Here is a 20,737-nt window from a genome sequence, read left to right as displayed (position 1 = left end):
GAACAGACTCCAATCCAGATAAAAGGTCAAAACTGATGTTTGGGAGGAAACGGGTGCAGAAATAAAACTCGGAAAGACAAATCTGAGATATTTCAACATGCGATGCGTTTCCTTTGTAAGCTTATTGAAATAAATGAAGCTTTGGGAGATGACATGGCTGGAGTTTTTTTTAGATTTAAAGCTGAGCAGCTCCTCGTACAAACACTTCACCTTAACTCCTTTTATTTCTTCAGCCATGCAGCTACATTAACATGTGGCTCACATGGAGTCAGTGTAATCTGAATCATAAATAAAGGTTTTTGTCCACAACCAACTGCAGCTGTTTTAAACACCAAACTGCAGAAAGCTCTGAATCTCTGGCTGATAAGCTGCATGTGTGTGATACAGACCTGTTTCATAAACTGTTTAAGCAGCAGGGGGCGCTGCTGCACAGGGACCAGTACACTCAGTGTTTCACCCCCTGTGCAGGCTCAAGGAGCTCATCTCATTTTTTGTTTTACTGTTGGCATTATTCCCCTCATATTTATTAAAACATTTTCTTTGTGTTTGTTCTTTGGAACAGACATCATTTCTCAAGTGCTCCACCAAGTTTGTCTCCACCTGGTGGATTGGTCAAGTCACTGCAGCCTGTCAAACTTTAACCATGGCAATGAGCTGTTACCACTAAAGACAAATAAAATATAAACAAATAAATGTCAGCACGTATCGATTATTGTAACGCTCTCCTTTCTGGGCTACCAAAGAAACGTTTTAGAGGTTTACAGATGGCAGGCATGCTCTGTGGAGGTTTTTAAAGCTAAGTTGAAGACTCACTTGTTCATCCAATCCTACATGTCTTAATTCGCTGCCTTTTTAAAAAAAATCGTTTTTAACTTTTATGTTTTTAAACTTGTATTGCTATGCATCACTTTTATTTATTTATCTTTTTATTTTCAAAGAGGTGTACTTTGTCTGAAAGCGCTTTATAAAATAATCATCATCATCATCATCATTATTATTACTATTATTACTACTACTACTACTACAAATAAAAACAAACTCACTGACTTCTGCTCTTTGTTTTTATTTGTTGTCTTCAAATATATTTTGTCCATATTCTGAGGAGAAACTTAAACACTAAACTTTGTGTTCTAACAAAAGAAATTGAAATGTGTCTCTCAAAGACATCTGCTTTTTTACTGGCTGGATGGATGCTCCACCCCCGCCTCGCCACCCTCCGAAGACTTCAACCTGAGGTGACAAAAAACGAATCCTGAAGATTTAAAGAGTCTGACATGTTAAAACTAGTCTGGATCAGTTAAGTGTAAGATTTAAAACAAAATTCAAACTCGACCTTTCCGTGTGAACAGGTGGAATCAGACTGACCTCTGCTGTTGTTCAGCGCAGAAGGAGCTGAGTCGTTGCATCTCAGACTGGAAAAAACAATTTTTGGATCAGGTCTTAAAAAGTAAACCTTTGGTTTTGAAGAAGCCACAACTTTTCATCAGCTTGTGTTTTTCTTGGTTGTTCAGTGCATATACTACAGACTCATATATTCCTCAAATACACCTCACTGTCATTAGTAGTAGAAGTAGAGATAAGTTTCTCGGGCCTCGCCCTGTTCCCCACCACCAGTCCTCATTTGGGCCACGGTCACTTTAAGTTGCAGTGAGTTGTCACCACAACACCATGAAACGCTTCCACTGTGGACGTAGCTTTAGGCCTGCTTTGACAATCTCAATGAAGAGAGCACTACAGATGTGATGTTTGCTTTGAGAGTGTTGATGGAGAAGTTTAGACCAAAGTCATCTTTGTGGATCAGAGAAAGCAGATGATAGAGTGTCAAGAGAGCAATTTCAGGAGTTGCAGAGAAATGTGTTTAGCGATAAAGTTAAAGAGGCGAGGCAGAGATGGTTTGCAGTTGTGCAGAGGAAATATCTTAACTTTGGGGGTTAAGCTGAGGAGAAATGGAAGCTTATGCATAAATGCTAAACATTTTAAAATAAATTTTCAAACTACAACTTTGCAAATCAGAGGCCGTGATTTAGCACTCAAGTGTTTGAGCATGTACACAGACTGTAGTATTACTGCAGTATGTGTCAGTACCTGGATCTGAGTGGCTAAGGAGTTCAGGTTTGTTGAGTTTTCTTCAAATTGCTTCACCTGATCAGACACACCCTTTTCCAGCCTCTGTAGCAGCAATAACCTGCAAACACACAAACACACAGCGCTGTTCAGTCTGTTTTAGCTGTTGTTCTTTCAGTCTGTATTATTCTGTTTTTCAATTCAACTTTATTTATACAGCGCCAAATGAGAACAGTCGCCTCAAGGTGCTTTATATTGTAAGGTAGACCCCACAATAATCCATACAGGGCAAAACCCAACAATCATATGAACCCCTATGAGCACTTCGGCGACAGTGGGAAGGAAAAACTCCCTTTTAACAGTAAGAAACATCCGGCAGAACCAGGCTCAGGGAGGGGCGGGGCCATCTGCTGTGATTGGTTGGGGTGAGAAAAGGAAGACAGGATAAAGACATGCTGTGGAAGAGAGAGATTAATAACAAGTGTGATTCACCAGAGAGTTCTATTAACCCACGTTGAGTGAGTGAAAGGTGACTCGAAAGGAAAAACTCAATGCATCATGGAAATCCCCCAGAGGGTCCTGAAAACTGAAGGCTCTGCCTCCCATTCTACCTTTAAATACTCTAGGAACAACAAGTAGGCCTGCAGTGTGAGAGCGAAGTGCTCTAATAGGGTGATATGGTACTACAAGGTCATTAAGATAAGATGGGCCTGATTATTTAAGACCTTGTATGTGAGGAGCAGGATTTTGAATTCTGGATTTAACAGGAAGCCAAAACAGGAGAAATCTGCTCTCTCTTTCTAGTCCCTGTCAGGACTCTTGCTGCAGCATTTTGGATTAACTGAAGGCTTTTCAGGGAGTTTTTAGGACTTCCTGATAATAATGAATTGCAGTAGTCCAGCCTGGAAGTAATAAATGCATGAACTAGTTTTTCAGCGTCACTCTGAGACAGGATATTTCTAACTTTAGAGATGTTGCAGAAATGGAAGAAAGCAGTCTTACATATTTGTTTAATATGTGCGTTGAAGGACATGTCCTGGATAGATAGAGCTGGGTGTCATCATTAACCTCAGTGTGTGAAGAGGACTCTCCATTTACATGCACAAACTGGAGTCTATTAGATAGATATGATACAAACCACTGCAGTGCAGTACCTGTAATACCTTCTGTCATTATTCAATGTTATGAGTGTTTGTTCTTTATGTGTGACTCCTCCCACCAGACGATGGCTGTGTGTTTTTCCTTTTCTCTCTGTCTCTCAGGGATGGACACCTGAGTGTGCCTGCTGAGTTGTTTGGTGGAGTTGGTTCCTGTCCTGGGATTGGGTAATTGGTTGATCACCCCTAGTACTTAACCTCCAGCTGAACATCTGTAGGACCAAGGAGCTGGTGGTGGACTTAAGGAGTCAGCACAGAGACTACAAGCCTATTATCATCAATGGAGGTCCAGTGGAGAGGGTGCAGTCCTTCAAGTACATCGGTGTCCACATCTCCTCAGACCTGACATGGTCTGCCCACATTCAGGTCCAGACCAAAAAAGCTAGGCAGCACATGTATCATCTCCGACAACTGAGGAAGTTCATTTTCTCTCCAGGGATCCTCAGGACTTACTAAACAATTAAATTGGCTACAGAAAAACACCATTGTGTGTTGGAACAGGAACAGAAAGTGATATTCTACCATAGAGCGAGTGAACACCCGGTGACAGCCTGCCTAAGCCTGTTCAGATTTTTATAATATTATAGTTTTAGTTGTAAAATCAGTTGCTCTGCAAGCAGTACAGCTGTGCATGTTTCTGAACATGCTCATAGCTAGATAGATGAACCCATGAGTTGTCTAATCAAGTAGAAAACTAACTTCTTGTGAGTGATGATGTAAAAATAAGAAGTCAAAAGAGATCCTGGGTATGGAGAAGTGGATTCTGTATGCTGTACCTGTGTTGATGTAGAGCCATGAGCAGGGCGGACACATGTTGTTGTTGCTCCTTTAGCGAAAGAAGAATTTCAGTTTCAACTTTCTGCCAGTGGCCCTGAAATTTGAGTTACCGATTATCTAATCACAGCCAATAATAAAACCAATAATCAATAAGATGTGGTTACTGACAGTGAAGTGTTCCTCCAGCTGTGCTCTGAAGGTTTTGATGGAAGCTGTTATACCATACATCAGGTCTGACTCTGCTCTCAGCTCAGGAGTCTCACTGTCCACAGGTGGTCCCGCCTCCTCTGTTAACAGCCACGGCTCTTTAGGTGAGCGGTCTATAACCAGGTGAGCTGGAGCAACATTATCAATCATTTTAACTTCAGGCAAACTTTGTGAAAAGTATAAGAATTTACCTGATCCTTCTCCCTCTTGTTGAAACGCTGCCCTTCTCTTGTGGACCAACTCACCCTCAGTTTGATCTGACAGGTAACCTAAATACAGGAACAGGTAACAGGTAACCTAAATAGATAAATGTATAAAACCCTTTATATAAAAAGAGTCTTCAGGTTGTGAGTAAAAAAAAAAGAAATTATCAGCTAAAATGAGTCATGTGGGTTTGGTCATTCTTTTTGCTGTCAGTGTTTTTCTGTTACATTTCTCACGGGTCTGCAAAAACAAATCATGATTAAAAAGGTGTTTCAGATGTCATGAAAGTCAGTTTGGAAGTGACAAATGTGGAGGCTGAGAAGAGCACACCTGAGTCCGGAGCTTTTCTTTTCCTGAACACTTCCTGCAGGAAGAAACAGGAAACTGATAAAAACAAAACAAAACAAAAAAACAAGAAGAAACAATGGATCTGAAAAGAACTAGCAAAGGACATGAACCTGCTCCAAAGGGAAGCTGCTTTCTTCAAAGTCCTGGGAGACCTGTAGCTCCACCCCTTTAGGATCACCTGACACTGGTTCTATTGCATCTGGCAGGTGAGTTTCAACAGTGACGTCGCTGACAGTATGAAAACCTGAAATAGAAAACAAAAAATAGACCTGTAGAGGATGATCACAGGAGATCATTACAGTTCTTCCTGTTCAGAGAGGTTCATTTCTTTTCCTATAGATGGGACTGGCCTTTAGCAAAGCACAATATTATCCACAGTTAAACCTGTTCAAATGGCAGCCCGCAGGCCACATGCAGCCCAGAAGCAACCTGTGAGTGTCCCTGTCTGTGGTCGTGGAAGAAACGCAAAAAAAATTAATTCATTAATTAAAAAAAATTAAAATTTGAAATTCCTACAGCGTAGTGTAGACTGTGAATGCAACACTCCTAGTAGCCTAGCAATATTTAACCCACAATGCACCGTGATGTAAACATATTAAATAATCATCGTAATATATGATGCGATAACAGCACATCTTTCTCAGTCCAAAAGCGTAAAATTGACAATGAAAACCTTTCGGTTTAACCCTGCCTGGACTGACAAGTACTTAATCATTTTACCACCAAATCCAAATGCCAAACCTATGTGTTTAATTTGCCGTGAGTGTGTTGCGGTACTTACGAAGGCAACACAATGATAAACACCAGACTTCCTATACAAACTTTCCAGAGCGATCGAAGGAGAGGGCTGCAAAAGCACCGTTTAATTGCATCTTACAACTGGAGTTGTACTACCATGATGAGGGTCCTGCACAGCCCAAGAGACAGCTGCAGCAGCTTCCCTTCATGTTTGCTGGATCTTGGCGAAAAAGAAAAGGCCTTTCATAGATTTGGAAACAGTGAAATACTGCATGCTGGCCGTGGTGGATGTGGTGATAAATGATGAAAAAATTAAAGTGAGTGTGACATCTGCTATTAAAAACCTGTCAGACAGTTCAAATATTCATAGAGTTGAAGTTCTGGCATCAGACGAGTTCGAAGTGCTGTTAGATGACCTGAAGAAACCTGATGTAATGTCTAGAGCAGGAGATGGGTTCACAGACAGAACTGATAATGCACAGTTGTGCATATGTCCGTTTTTTTGATGGCAAATTGCTCGGCTTACTGACATTAAAGGGACACACAGCTGGCGAAACAATGTTTGAGAAGATTTCAGCTTTTTTTGAGCAAAGTGGTCTGGATATGAAACTTGTCTGTATACTTGTGACAGATGAGGCTTCATCCATGGCAGGAGAAGTGAGTGCCTTGGCAGCACTGCATTGTTCATCAGACTGTGTTGTACACAAAACTAAGTGCGGAGCTCAAAACCACAATGGACAGCGTCATGGCTGCACTTTATTTTATTCGCTCAACATCAAGCCTCGCAGAAAAGTCTGCTGAGCACCATGACCTGCTATTGCACAATGATGTCAGGTGGCTGTCCAAAGCCAGGGCACTGGAGCATTTCTGTGATGTCAAAGAGGAGATCACAGCAGGCAAAAAAAGCAGAAACTGCAGATGTGACCATTGTCCTTTAAAATGTGTCTGTTAAATATTTATTTTAAAAGGGAATTTTCAAAATGTTTTGGTTTTTTTATTTCTAATAAAAGTTTAGTTATAGCTCCCCTTTTTAATGGCCCTTTTGGTGTGCGTTTGTGAGCGGTCACCAGATTCACAGGGAAAAAATGATAAACATTACTTGTTTTTCAATACACTTGTGTGGGTTTGAAATGGATCATGATCTGCTGCTTACTGACTGCAACAAAAGATCAGTTCCTCGGTTTGAAAATCTTTCCCAACTTTTTAGTTGAATAGCCGTGATTTACAGTGATAAACCACTGAGACGTTCATTTGTTTAGATCTTTACAGTAACTCTAAACTTCGAAATAAACCGGGGCTTAAAGAAGAAGCTAACTTACTGTGACATCCAGACGTCGTGTGTCTGATATGATCAAACAGGACCTCCGCTGTACTTCTGGCTGCAAGCTAAAGGCAGAACCCTGAAGGTTAGATGTCAGAAACAAACCGTTTGTTTGTTGGCGATTGTTGTTACCTTGGATACAGTGGAGTCGTCTTCACTGCTCGGAGACGACAGAGGTAAAACTATAGAAGGAGAAAGGTTAGTTAATTTGTAACGATAACACAATGAAAGCCATCTCACTCTGATGATGGTGCGGTGATAACGATTATGTACACGTTCAATGAAGATGTGACTCACTCTTAAGCTGGCTCTTACTTGGCGCCTTCTTATGGCCATACGTTCGTCTGCCGTGTTTGTTTGTAGTCGAGGCCTGGGCTGTACCGCCTGGATCTTTGACATGTGGGGTATTCTGCACTTTCTGTTAGAGTGTGACATCATCAACATGAAATAGACAGACTAATATTAATCCCACACAGGAAATTTACTTGTTACATCAAGAGACCGGAAGACAAAATAAATTCGTGATTAGAAGAAAAACTTAATAGAAAAAACAGTGTGCAATAAAGCTAAAAACACTAATACTTACAAATGGATGCTATTTACTAGGGATGCACCGATATCGTTGCATCCCTACTATTTACAGTAAATAAAGTCTGAATATTTTTGCAGACAGCTATCGCAGCTGTGTACTGCAGTCTGCTGTGGGGATGAAGGGCCTACGATCCTGCTCCTACACCGTGACTAACAGCCCACTGCTGAAGGAGCTGTTCAGGGCCTCCACAGTCTCATGCAGGGGGTGACCGGTGTTGTCCATAATGAACAAGGTCCCCACCCAGCATCTCTATGGGGTCTGGAGGACTGTCCAGGATAGAGCTTGCCTTCTTCACCAGTCTATTAATCTGTTGCTCTCCATCTGTCCCTCGCCTCCCCAGCAGACAACTGCATAAAAGATAGCTGAAGCCATCACAGTGTAATAAACACTCTGCACATGCCTGCCCAGCACATGGAGCCCACTTTGAAACAGCTTGTACAGTGCGTGAGCGTTGTGTGACTAGTCCAGTTTATTGGTAAGGTGAAGTACCCAGGAATCTTGACCTGTCCCAACCCTGATGTCCAAACAGGTTTGAACAGACATTCACCACTCCCCCAGCCCAATCATCTCTGTTGCAAACGTCTTCGACAAATGTCAGCTTTTGTTCCCATGACTTCACACCTCTCAGCCCTCACCCATCCTTCTGCTACACAAGACTCCATCTCACAGCTCCCCTCCTCCACCACCATCCTGTCCCTGTCAATACTTCAGGCGAGGAATAGCTCAAGGTCAAGGTGAGAAAGGCTGCAGGTCCGGATGGCATCAGCTCCAGGCTCCTGAGGAGCTGTGCAGACCAATTGTGTGGCATCCTGGCATACATGTTCAGCATGAGCAGGGGAAGTTCCACAGCTGTGGAGTGGTACTAGTACTGAAGACCACACATCCGATGGACCTCAACAGCTGATGAAGACCCTTGAGAGGTTGGTACTCAAACATCTCCGCCCTCTGACGTCTTAATTGGATCTGCTGCAGTTGGCCTACCACCCTAGCACTGGGCTAGATGATGCCAACATCTACCTCCTGCACCAAGCTCTGACCCACCTGGAGCCTGGAAGCAGTGTGGGGATCATTTTCTTTAATTTCTCCAGTTCTTTGGGGGGGGGGGGGGGGGGGGGGGACTAGATCCAGGCCTGCCCACCCACATCTTCTGAAGTGTGGATGGGCAGGTGCCCCTGTGCTCAGCAGTGATCCCGGGTGCAGTGTACTCGCCCCCACAAAGATGTTGGGGACTCCCTGGAAAAAGAGAGGTTCAGTAAGCACCGCCAGTTCTCACACCCTGCCACAGGGCGAGAAAGAATGGACCAGTGTTGAGTGCAGCACCAAACTGGAGGCCAGCACCCTTCTTCCCCACCGCAGCGAGTACTCCAGCTCAACCTCTCAAAGCACCAGCACATCACTCAACCGACAGTGAAGACAGAAGAACAAGACAAACTAGCCTGAATCTGAGACAAGCCACAGCACCAGCTCCCCCAAGCCATCTAAACTGCTCCCTCTCCTGAACATGTGAGGACGACAACAGACCCACCACACTGACACCAGTGAACATTCAGGGAACGAACCTGTACCTGGGTGTTCACCTGAACAATAAACTGGACTGGAGTCCCAACACTGACGTTATTTACAGTATGGGTCAGAGCAGACTCCACCTTCTGAGGACAAGATCTTTTCAGGAGCATACCCTGCACTCCAAGACCTCTGTTGTGGCCTCGGCCATCATCTATGGTGTTGTCTGTTGGAACGGCAGCTTATCTACAGCTGAGAGGAAGCAGTTGAATAAGCTCCATACGAGGCCAGCAGCCATGAAAACCTTTTTGTTCAAACATGGTAGGTGTTTTTTTGTTTTTGTTTGTTTTTTTACAGGAAAAACTGATTAGAAGTCCAATAACAGAACAGTCATCGCTGTCTTTGCCCATCCAGGCCTGTAGTCCCCCCACTTGCTTTTCAGCAAAAATGATTTGAAGACGGGCGGACACCCTCGTGTGAAGGCTGGTGTATATGTGCAAATGACAGGAAGCATTTGCCTTCTTCAAGGTGCAGGGACGCAACTATGTCATCCAAAACCCAGATGTACAAGCAATGGAGTGAGGGAACTTGACTCTCTCTCCACCTTATTATTCAGACAGGTGGCGAGACAGAGCGGCAGGCCGACAGGACAGGTGGTGAGACAAACCATTACCATGAACACTCTCTCAGCTGCCTCTTCCAGTTCTTTGTGGTGTTTGGAGTTGAAGGTCAGCTCCACTGTCTGGCCTCTGACATTGTGGTGCATGATGGGATTGTTCAGCCAGAAATTGAGGACCGTCTCTTCCCCAGGGCATCATGGGAAAAACAGACAGAATTGTCCAATTCATGCTCTGGTCCTACTTATACATGATCTAACATACCTGAATGCTTCAACATGCTGGATTTCAGGGTTAAAGTTCTGACCATTCTGTTTGACCTGCAGACTGTAATGATCCACCTCCTCCTTCAGCACATGAATGGATCCCCACAGGAAACCCTGAACAAAAACATAACCAGAACACAGCAGGGTATGAATGTGGGAGTGAATTTGAGTGTGAATGGATGTCTGTCTGTGTGTGTTAGCCCTGCGACAGACTGGCAACCTGTCCAGGGTGTACCCCGCCTATTGCCCTATGATAGCTGGGACAGTTAAAGGAGCTTGGAAAGAAAAGCGTCTGGACTTCTTTAAGTTGCTTGAAGACGTTTCACCTCTCATCCGAGAAGCTTCTTCAGTTCTAAGGTCAAATGGTGGAGAGTCCCAGATTCAAACCTAGTGGGAGTTTCCCCCCACAGAGGGACAAAAGGACCCCTGATGATCCTCTAATCGCCTGAGCCAAGGTGTGAAACTGGGTGTGGGTCCCAATCAGCCAGAGTTTTGGATGAGCTCGTTGTGAAACAGTTGGTGTTGTAAACCACCGCCTCTGTTCAAAGATGGTCGCTCACAGTGGACATAGATGCTTCTTTCACTCCTCTTTCAAACCATCTGTCCTCTCTGTCCAAAATGTGAACATTGGCATCCTCAAAAGAGTGACCTTTGACCTTTAGATGCAGATGGACAGCTGAGTCTTGTCCTGTGGAGGTGGCTCTTCTATGTTGTGCCTTGGCACAACATAGGCTCTTCTATGTCCACCGTGAGCGACCATCTTTGAACAGAGGCGGTGGTTTATGACACCAACTGTCTGCCATCTATAATCCAGTTTTGAGTTCCCTCCCCAGATGTCTTAACGCCCACTTACATCCTGGGCCAACTGACCTCAGGAATTCGCATGATAAGGTGGGGCCAGGTTTCACAATGAGCTCACCTGAAACTCTGGCTGATTGGGACCCACACCCAGTTTCACACCTTGGCTCAGGCGATTAGAGGATCATCAGGGGGTCCTTTTGTCCCTCTGCGGGGGGAAACTCCCACTAGGTTTGAATCTGGGACTCTCCACCATTTGACCTTAGAACTGAAGAAGCTTCTCGGATGAGAGGTGAAACGTCTTCAAGCAACTTAAAGAAGTCCAGACGCTTTTCTTTGCAAGCTCCTTTGACTGTCCCAGCTGTCATAGGGCAATAGGCGGGGTACACCCTGGACAGGTTGCCAGTCTGTCGCAGGGCTAACACACACAGACAGACATCCATTCACACTCAAATTCACTCCCACATTCATACCTATGGACAATTTAGTTTAATCAATTAACCTATCCCCACAACTGCGTGTCTTTGGACGGTGGAAGGAAGCCGGAGTACCTGGGGAGAACATGCAAACTCCACACAGAAAGACCCCGGCCTGATGGTGAAATTGAACTCAGGACCTTCTTGGTGTGCAGCAACAGTGCTAACCAGTGTGCTGCCCATAGAATAAGTTAAAATTGCAAAACAGAACTTGACAACAGATAAAAATCAGCACAAAAGTGAATAAGCCAGTTTGAACAGATGTGTTTTGAACTGTGACTTAAATATAGGAAGAGAGTCTACATTTGTTATGGCTGAAGGAACCCTAACCAGAACCGAGGAGCAGAGCAATTGAAGGCTCTCTTCCCCATAGTGGTAAGACGAGCAGAAGGAACAACAAGATGAATGGCAGACGAGGATCTGAGAGGTGGGAAACAGTGTTGGTATGAAGCAGATCACAGAGATAAGGAGCAGATTTATGGATACACTTGCACGTGAGAAGTAAGATTTTAGAGTTTTTACTGGCTTCTATTGGCAACCAGTGAAGCTGCTGAAGAATTGAATACAGCTTATAAAGCAAGCCCCCCAAAACAACCTGAAGTCTGTCAGTTCTACAGTAAAACTTCATAGTATAGAGTACTACCTGAGGCTCATCAATGAAGAAGCTGACACATCCTGAGCCCGTGTTAAAGTCTATCCAGAACTCATCTAGTTTCTCATCTTTTGGACGAAAGAGCTGCACAAGAAAACATACAGAGTATGAATACAAATGGCAAAAAAAAATACGTCCTTTTTTTTTATTTTTTATTTTTCAAAGGGTGAAAAAAAGTACCTGAGTGGAACTGAGAAAGGCACGGAGGCAGGGAATAGTGTAGACCCTGAGAGACAGAAGACAGGTAACTACTGTAATCAGAGTTCTCCGATTTACTTTATGTTAATAAATTTTTAAATATGGTTTATCACCTCCCCTGGTTTCCATGGTAACAGTTGACAAAATTCAAGAATCGTCTGCAGTCCTGCACAGTGAGACAGATGGCTGACTTACTTCATAAAAAAATTAAAAACCTGTATAAAGACAGTTAAGCCAGTTTCCCAGATATGCGGTTCTGTTGGCGTCATCGATCCACGACATCCAGCTTGTACTACGGCTGTTTGCAGGCAGATCTGAGTGGCCGTGATGAGACCCTGTTGGTTTATCCCACCCTCACCTGTGGTCACAAGCCGTGGCATGGACTGAAAGAAACAGAAAATAGCTTCCTCTGGCTCTTCCTTGAGACGGGGTGAGGACTTTGGTCATTTAGGAGGGGTAGAACTGCTGCTGCTCCACATCAAAAGTGACATCTCCTGGGTGAGGTATTGCAAGAATGGAGGTCCAGGGCAGACTCAGGACACGCTGATTAGATTAGAGCAATTGGCTGTCTGGTTGGGTTTTTATTGAAATTATTTTCTAGACTCCACCTCTCTGGGAACATCTCAGGCTCTCCGAGGTATGGAGGCCCATCTCACCTCACCACACTCCCTGCCAGTGGCTGATGCCCTCAGACGTGGTGTGTTTGTGGTTCTTGGTGTCTGGGGCCGAGAGCTCATGTATGTACTGACTCACTCTAGGTGGCTGATTGGCGGGGCCTGGCGCCTGTGGACCAGGTGGGCCTCTTCCGGGGGGTGGGGTGCCCTCAGGCCTGTGGGCATGGGGCTCGCTCCTCTCTGGCACAGCTGGCTGTCGGCAGAGCCCGCGGGCACGTCACAGCAACCTCCTCTGGCCTCTGCTCCGTAGCTGCTGGGTGACCTCTCGTTTGGGGCTCTTCTCAGCTCTTCCCAGGAGGGTGACACGGTTGCCCCCTGGTGGTCCTCCTTGGGTTCTTGTACTCTGGGACCTCTGGATGTCTGGGGCCTGGATCTCCTCCATACCTGCTTTATGCCCCGGGGGACGGGGTTATGGCTCCCCACACTCCCTAGCAGATCATTACATGGAGAAACCTTTTGAATACAAGTGTGCTGATCCACACAGGTGTGCACATGGGTGTTCACAGACACAAACTACACCTTTCTTGGCTGCTACCTCAAAGCACATTGTGCACTGTTGATCTTGCGTACTGCACAATGACATGTAATATTTAGTATCTACTGTTATCTAGTTTGTTGTGATGGTGTTGTATTTATTATGTTGCTCTTTTTTGTTTGTTTTCTCTTTGTTTTTTTTAATTATAATAAAGGTTTACCAATTGGACCAATATGGCAAGGCCATGATGATCCAATTGGTAAACAAAATCCGCTTGGCATCTTTTTTGGCCTTCAGACATCAATTCTGACGCCTAAGATCCAAACGGACCGGCAAAAAACCCCCAAAAAACAGAAAATAAATTTTTTTCTACTGTGGCCAAAATGACCTTGGTTCACTTTAGTCAGTTCAGTTTTATTTGTATAGGACCAAATAACAACAGTTGCCTCAAGGTGTTTTATCAAATGACTCTTGCACAAACAATGTTTACGTGAAACACGGAAAACAGTGATGCCAGAATGATCGATGGCCAATAAGCTGTTACATTAATGCTGCATGTTTAGCCTAAAAGCTTCAAGTTATATTAGAGAAGATTGTTGTTTGTTTTTTTAATATACAAATTAATTGTCAGAAAAAAAACATTTTTTTTCTTCAAGATCACATTAATGAAATACTAATAATGCTTTGTGGATGGACTTGTTTTTAGGGTATGAATCCAGTCCAATCTTGTGGCTGACTCGAGGTAGACTTGGAGAAAATTTAAAGATTCACTTTGATTACTGAGAAGGTTCAATACAGGCTTAACAACCCAAACTGTGTGTGCTGTGTTCATCACACTGTGGCATTTAAACAGAAAGCTTGGAAATGACATACAGAGTGAGACAGCTGAGAACTCACCGACTCAAAATCAGCATCTCTGATGTCACAGAAAGCCAGGCTGATGTCAGAGATGGAGAACCACTGACTGGCTTTCTGCATGCGGTCTCTGCGTGGAGTCATGCGACACAGAGCCTCTGACAGGCTGACCTGCAGCTCATAGTCTGAAACAGAGAACTACAAATGTGGTTGTCTGTAATAACACTTTGATTCTAGGCCCTTTCCTGTTTACGGGCTTCCTGTCTAACATAGAGGCAACAAACAAGACGCTTGTATATATTCACTGCTAACAGCACTGTGAGGGGACGGCTGTGCTCAGGTGTTCCAAGTGCAGAGTCAAGACTCTGCTCTAAACTCTTCTGTTCACACTCATGAGACTTCCTCAGGACATCCTTTAACCACAGCGATTCTAAATATCCGTAAAGCATTATGACAGGTGTGGTCCCAGAGAAAACAATCCCAATAAAGAAAACAAGAATCGCTCATGTTGAATATTCGGTGCGATTTACTGTAACTCTCACCTCCAACTTTCAGAACTGCTGCAGCCACCTGGGGTCTGTCAGACAGGCAGTCAAGCAGATAGTACTGAGTTTAGATGGGTATACATGTGCTGGTTAGAAACATTTCAATGTAAAAATCTCAGTGTGCACTACAGACAGCATTTGGTTTTGATTCTGGTCATTCTGGATCAGTCGCCTCTGTTCTCGGCTCAGAGACTCCAGCACGCTGTTGAAAGTCCTGATGGCCTGAAAACAAGAGAAATTGTGACCTGGATGACTGACTGAGGTCAGTCATCCAGGTCACGGTAATCTAAGGAGCGTGGAAAGAAAAGCCACTGGAGTTCTTTGAGTTTCTTTGAGAAACTTAACTGCTCCTTTGGTTCATCCGCTTCTCTTTCCACGCTCCTTAGATTGCCTCTGTATTGTCCAAATACTATGTGACCCAGCTGTTCTTTAGAGTCAGAGCAAAGCTGTGTACAAAAACACATCACAGCCCAGCACAGACAATGAAAAGCACACAGTGTCAGTGCATTACCTCCAGTCTCAATGGGAAGTGAACTTCTGTTTCCAGAGTCAGATGAACCAACTGCAGAAGAACTACTGAGAGCTGACTCACTGAGAAACGGACAGGTAGTAGATGACAGGACGGACAGGTGAGTTTTGAGACTCATGCTTCGGTGGGAAATCTACATCATAACTTACACTGCCACCAGAAACTCATTTGATCCCTACACTGTAACCTTCCAAGAAATGTACCTACATGTCACTGAACTACCTGGAAGGTTGTGGTTTAGGGATGAAAGGAGCTGCCAGTTAGCGAAGCTAGGACATCATCATCTCCAGCAGAAGTCTAAATGAAGCCTAACACATGAAGATCAAAGCAAAGACAGAAACCAACCTGGAAGAGAAGCTTGGCCAAGCAGCTGAAACGAGATAATAGAGAGTGTATTTAATGAACCTGGTTCATCTCCCAGCAGACAGCAACTCTTACATTACTCTTACATTCTATGTTACACTGAATTAATGTGGACAAGATTTTGATGAGAGAGCCTTTATTTGTCAGTTGCAGGTCTTTTGCCCACAACCGAGATGACAGACCTTGCCGACCGTACATACAATACAAACATCACATTGGGGAGACAGGTCAGGCTAGGTAGCGAGGAAAAAAAACATCGAAATGTGTAACACAGAAGGATAATACAGGAATGCACAGATATCAACACACCATAGCACAATAAACACAGACAGCAACATGGGAAAGAGTTCCAGTGTGAACATCTGATCTGGGACCGCTGCAATCTTTCGACTGCGCCTCCAACTGACCCGATGTCCACATCAGAGCGGAGGTAAGCGTTGGAGGTGGCGTTGGATCCGGGGTAGGGAGGGTGATGCGTCGGTGAGTGCTTATCAGTATCAGTATATGTATGTGTGTGTGTCCAGAGTTCAGCTGAGACAGTGTCCTTCGCCCTGCCAGGCTAAGTAAACAGTCTTCCAGCCAACCCAGGTGGCCTTGCATGGAATGGGAAGGAACAGACTAAACACAGTTGTTATCATCATCAGCCTTGCAGCTGGCGCCAAAGGGGTCTCCGCATAAGTGATGGTATTTTTACTTTAGTACGAACAGCTCACATGAATTTCAAAGCAGTTCTACAGTCCAACACTGGTCTCTCAATCTCCCGTTGGAGAGCCGCGAGCTTCGCCATACTTGCGTTCTGTGATGTTGTCATTTCTTGTGCTCAAGGAGCCGATTTCAGAGAACTCACGGCAGTGTGCCTCCCCGAGATGTCATCCAATTTGCTCCCAGAGATGTTATTCCGGGCTAGCCCTTCTGAGATGTATCCAGTCTGCAGTCAGAGATCTTATTCTGAGTATTCACAGCAGCCGTAGCCTCTCCAAGATCTTATCCGTGCTGACTCAATGAGCCCATTTTGAGAAACTCACGCCTCTTCCCATCATTCCAATCCCAGCGGGCAGCCTTGTGGGGGTTTGAACAGCCGGTTCCGCTTTCTTAATTCTTCAATAAGTCAGGGCCAAGCCAGCTCCGATCAGCCAGAACCCTGTTACCATGGTTCTGAATAGGTAGATATCTTCAGCACTCAGGCTCACCCAAGCCCAAACTTCTCGTTGAGAAAGGGGTGTCAATTGCATTTAGGGACCAGTTGATCCAATCCATAATTCCTCTTTTAGGTTTTAGAAACAGACTGTGAGAGAATGTTCCAGGGAAAATACAAAAAAACAAAACAAAACACGAGACTAGACAAGGACATAAGCAGGGAAGATAAGGGAGAGGAGAAAAAGTGCGTCCGCCTCCTCCGAGAGCCAAAGAAGTTAATGACTGTTTCACTCCATCAGCAAAGTGTTTAGCATTGACCCAGTTATAAAATCGATCAAATTAACTGCATTAATCAGACATCTACAGCCAGAGCTGTAGCGAGCACCAAGTCGTACAAAACAAATGTTTGGGGGTTTTCTGTCTCTGCTTCAGGGTTCTGTGGTAGGACCAGTTCTGTTTACATTATGAACTCTCTTTGTTAGAGTTAGCAGGAGCTGCATGTACTGAGAGGAAACTTCGAGCTTGCAGAAACTGTCTACAGTGTTGGCCTCCTATTGTGAGTTTTAGCTCCAGGCTCACCATGAATCCCAGACTGTTCAGAAACAAGCTGGATGAAGCTTTGGCCAACCTCCAGGAGAACATCTCTCATCACAACAAAGTGAAGGAGATCTTCTGTCATAGTGGTCATCACTGTGTCTGTTACCTCTAATGCTAAAATAAAGCTGTAGCAGAGAGAGCTTGAAGGCAACCACATCTGGTGCTGCCAGAGAGTCCAAGACCAGAGCAGAATCTTTACAGTGACCCCAGTACAGGACTTTGGATCCAAACCAATGGCAGAAGTGATTTGACTTGGACCGGGAAGTGACATGGATGAATGAAGTACGGCTAGATCCTGGTCACCCAGACACATTAGGGAATCATTTCCAGGTCCATCACTGTATGTGTTCAACAGGACTTTAGATTTGATCTCACATACTGAACGGTACGAAACAGTAAATGAAGTGTGATGTATTCATTTGGGGCACAGAGTGGAAAAAGGTGTCTGAACATGTTCAGTGGTGCTTTTTATTTCTAAAGTAACGGTTACACATTAAAGCTAGGAAAGTTTAAACTGGACCCATGGAAACATGAAAGCATCCTGTTCCACAGCCTGATGAATGAATGCGATTGGTTGAACAGGTGTTCTTTGTGTGCGTTCTGCTTGTCCAGAGACTTGGCACATGAACACATGGACAGTCCGTCTGAGCTCGAACTTTACAGCTGGGCTTCATTCAGCGGTATCGAACAGTGCTTTAAATTTACACGGATCCATTTGAAGGTTTTACAGCTCTAACATATAACCTGTGAAATAATCAGAATCAGCCTTTTGGGATTTCCTTACCTGGATGATTGAGCATGCATCAAGACCTTTCTGCAACATTCTGCTACCTTTTACAACACTGTTGCATTTTATTCATGTTGTTTATAGATTTTTAATCACCAGTGGATAGAAATAATTTCCTGTGCAAGACAATGAGCTACATCAAGTCATATAAGCTGTTCCTTTCAGATTGATAGGATGCTACCAACACCACCTTTAATGTCAGTATGCAGGGTGTGAACACAGCGAGTTGATAACCAGCTTAACAGTTTATGGTGACTGCTAATGTCAAGGTAAGTGGATCCAGATAAAAAAACCCTGGGTATGTCTGTGAAGGTTCTCAGACATCCACGTCATCATAGTCTAAGGAGCTTGGAAAGAAAAGCGTCTGGACTTCTTTAAGTTGCTTGAAGGCGTTTCACTTCTCATCCGAAAAGCTTCTTCAGTTCTAAGAGTCAAATGGTGGAGAGTCCCAGAATTAAACCCAGTGGAAGTATCCCACTGGGTTACTCCTTCGTCCCTCTTTGGGGGGGATACTTTGGGGTGAAACATCTTCAAGCAACTGAAAGAAGTCCAGAAGCTTTTCTTTCCAAGCTCCTTAGACAACCCTGGGTATGTTAAACTCACTTTGTAGAATAAGTCCCAGGTGAGATGTTTAGCATCTGTTACCATGGCGATTCAACAGGTAAAACAATATTGGCCTTATCGACACAGCTAGCTAACACACGGATGTGGCTCCACAGTTATAGCCCTCTGGGTAGAGAAATGTTCTCACCAGGAAGAAGTCAAAGAACTCCTCAGTGAGATTCAGCAGGGGGGTGGAGATTCTCTGAAGGTCAGAAGTCAGCCGTTCACAGACCGCTTCAAACCACATCAATGCCTAAAAGGCAAACAACAACATGAAGGTAATGTACGCATGACATCTGACCCGATTTATTCTGACGAATTTAGACAGATTACTTTAGCAGTCAGTCCATGACCGATGAGCATCTGCAGGTCTTCTTTGTTCTCTGCCAGAATCCCCAAAGACTTCAAGACAAGCACAGCTCTGCTGAAACCAGAATCACGCAGCTCCTAACAACCAAGCAAGCAAACAGGTGTGTGGTAAGACTCAGTCATGCTCACATCACTCTGATGCTTTATTGATCCTGCAGTGGAAACGGACGTTACACAAACAGGAGCATAAAGAACACAAACCTACTACAAACCAAGTAAAACGTACCACAGAGGCACGCTGAGGCCTTTTAACATCAGGCAGGCCAGACGTTTCACGTACAACAGCGTGACTCACCTCCACATGGAATACTTTGACATGAAACTTTGATTATGAACATGTCTGCTTGGAACCTTTCAGAGCGCTTGCTTTAACATGGATAAAACTAAATGTAATCAGTGGACTTTCCACATCAGCTGGTATGAAATATGAACTTATCATACAGATACAGATTTTTAGTCCCAAACCCAGGTACTCTCAGAGGCATCAACACAAAAGCCCATTTCATTTAGCAGACAGACTGAGGAGCATGCTCAGTCTGACTTCATTCTGGCCAATGATTTTCAGCCAATCACAGACAACATCCTGAGGTCATGTGACTTGTTAAAGGTAAATGACATCATTTACCTTTCTGTTCATCATTTAAACTTCATCGTTTTTTAAAAACTGTAGCAGGAGGATAAGATGATGCCTGAGCTCTACAGCATCTTTATGTTAACTTTGATCTAGCCTGTCACCAGGTGAGAGGCAGGTGCACCTGAATGGCAATGTGGTGGTCAGCTTGGCCCAAACAGGACGTTTAATCTTCCGTCTGTAACAGCACCAACTGTTGCACCACCCTGACCTCAGGACAGGTACTGCATCAGGTGGTTTCTAATGGCACAGGTCAACAAACCAACACAGTGTGGGCAGACACTGCCCCCTGGTGGTGAAGGTTTTTGTTAAATGCATAAACTTTTAAAGCTTTAGTGAACATTTGTGGTGAACATGGAGAACTCTTGTCTGATAGTCATGCATAGAGAACAAACAGCTACCCCCTTACCTTGGTAACCAGCTGGTCCAGCCGGGTGAGGGTGCTGCTGGTCAGTCCTTCATAGTAAATCAGAGAAGCCAGATGGGGCGTGTCTCCATGGAGCATACAGTCCTCCACTTGAACCTCGAACTGAGCGACAGGGAGACGCAGGTGTGTAAAACCATCAGACATAAAGTGTGCTCCCTGCACCAGACTCCACTGACATTTACTCTGATTTAAGAATCAGACGTTTGTTTGCTCCCAGTTTAAATGAAAAATGATCACTTCCGGTGACGGACAGCAGGGGGCAGTACAGGCTGGACTGTGTGGCACAGGGGTGGACAAAATATCAGAAACACCCGCGGAAGCTGCTGTTAAACACGTTTTTAAAGTTAAAAACGATTTTGTATTGATATAGAAGCGTTATTGATTCCTAGTATGTGACGTCATCACCCTGATCTATTACGCACTGCAGTTTTCGGAGTTTCATAAATCGAGCAGGGAAACAACAAACCAAAGTTCATAAATATACTTCCAATCGATACTTGACTTATTGATCAGTGATCATATCAAACTGTGAGTTTACCATCGTGTCTCCTCGTCCTCCCTCAGCTTCTGATGTGACGGGAGCGCGCACAGCTGGAGGTCATTAACTCATCACAGAGAAAGTAGTTCCAACACGCGAAGGAATATTGGCTTCTTTTTCGTGTACTTTGAGATTCTCACAAAAAATTGTAAATAAAATTAATGAAAATCTTAAAAATCAACTTTAATTTTTTTTAAAAAAAAAAACTGTTTTAATGAGAAACACTAAAGTCTCTCTCACACACACACGCACACACACGGAGGCGGACGCGCAGGTGAGCAGGTCGTCA

At 44.2% G+C, this 20,737-nt stretch overlaps 1 protein-coding gene across 1 annotated transcript; it reads right to left on the bottom strand.

The window, feature by feature from the left end:
* Positions 1–1,056: 1,056 nt before the first annotated feature.
* Positions 1,057–20,534, bottom strand: sycp2l (synaptonemal complex protein 2-like). The gene is made up of 25 exons (XM_087845688.1): positions 20,449–20,534; positions 19,893–20,012; positions 18,817–18,930; positions 18,632–18,736; positions 15,342–15,366; positions 14,979–15,058; positions 14,601–14,689; positions 14,465–14,499; positions 13,965–14,107; positions 12,032–12,084; positions 11,901–11,946; positions 11,712–11,804; positions 9,836–9,908; positions 9,585–9,712; positions 7,114–7,234; positions 6,949–6,998; positions 6,815–6,881; positions 4,868–5,001; positions 4,740–4,773; positions 4,397–4,474; positions 4,167–4,333; positions 3,998–4,092; positions 2,086–2,185; positions 1,366–1,412; positions 1,057–1,230 (listed from the first exon to the last, which is right to left on the bottom strand). Exons 1-25 carry the CDS (start codon positions 20,449–20,451, stop codon positions 1,176–1,178), a joined length of 2,055 nt encoding a protein of 684 aa, XP_087701814.1. The 5' UTR covers positions 20,452–20,534; the 3' UTR covers positions 1,057–1,175.
* Positions 20,535–20,737: the final 203 nt, after the last annotated feature.

The sequence above is a fragment of the Neolamprologus brichardi genome, chromosome 9, assembly GCF_056152115.1.
Source record: "Neolamprologus brichardi isolate AB-2024 chromosome 9, ASM5615211v1, whole genome shotgun sequence".
NCBI lineage: Eukaryota > Metazoa > Chordata > Actinopteri > Cichliformes > Cichlidae > Neolamprologus > Neolamprologus brichardi.
This window is presented reverse-complemented; position numbering and strand designations above follow the sequence as displayed.

Bases quoted from the DNA above. Each gene is read 5' to 3' on its own strand.
- sycp2l (XM_087845688.1), bottom strand. The intron at 18,737-18,816 runs GTAATCTGTCTA...TTTGCCTTTTAG, and splicing joins GTCATGGACTGACTGCTAAA to GCATTGATGTGGTTTGAAGC. The intron at 14,500-14,600 runs GTCTGTAGTGCA...CCTGTCTGACAG, and splicing joins CAGAATCAAAACCAAATGCT to ACCCCAGGTGGCTGCAGCAG.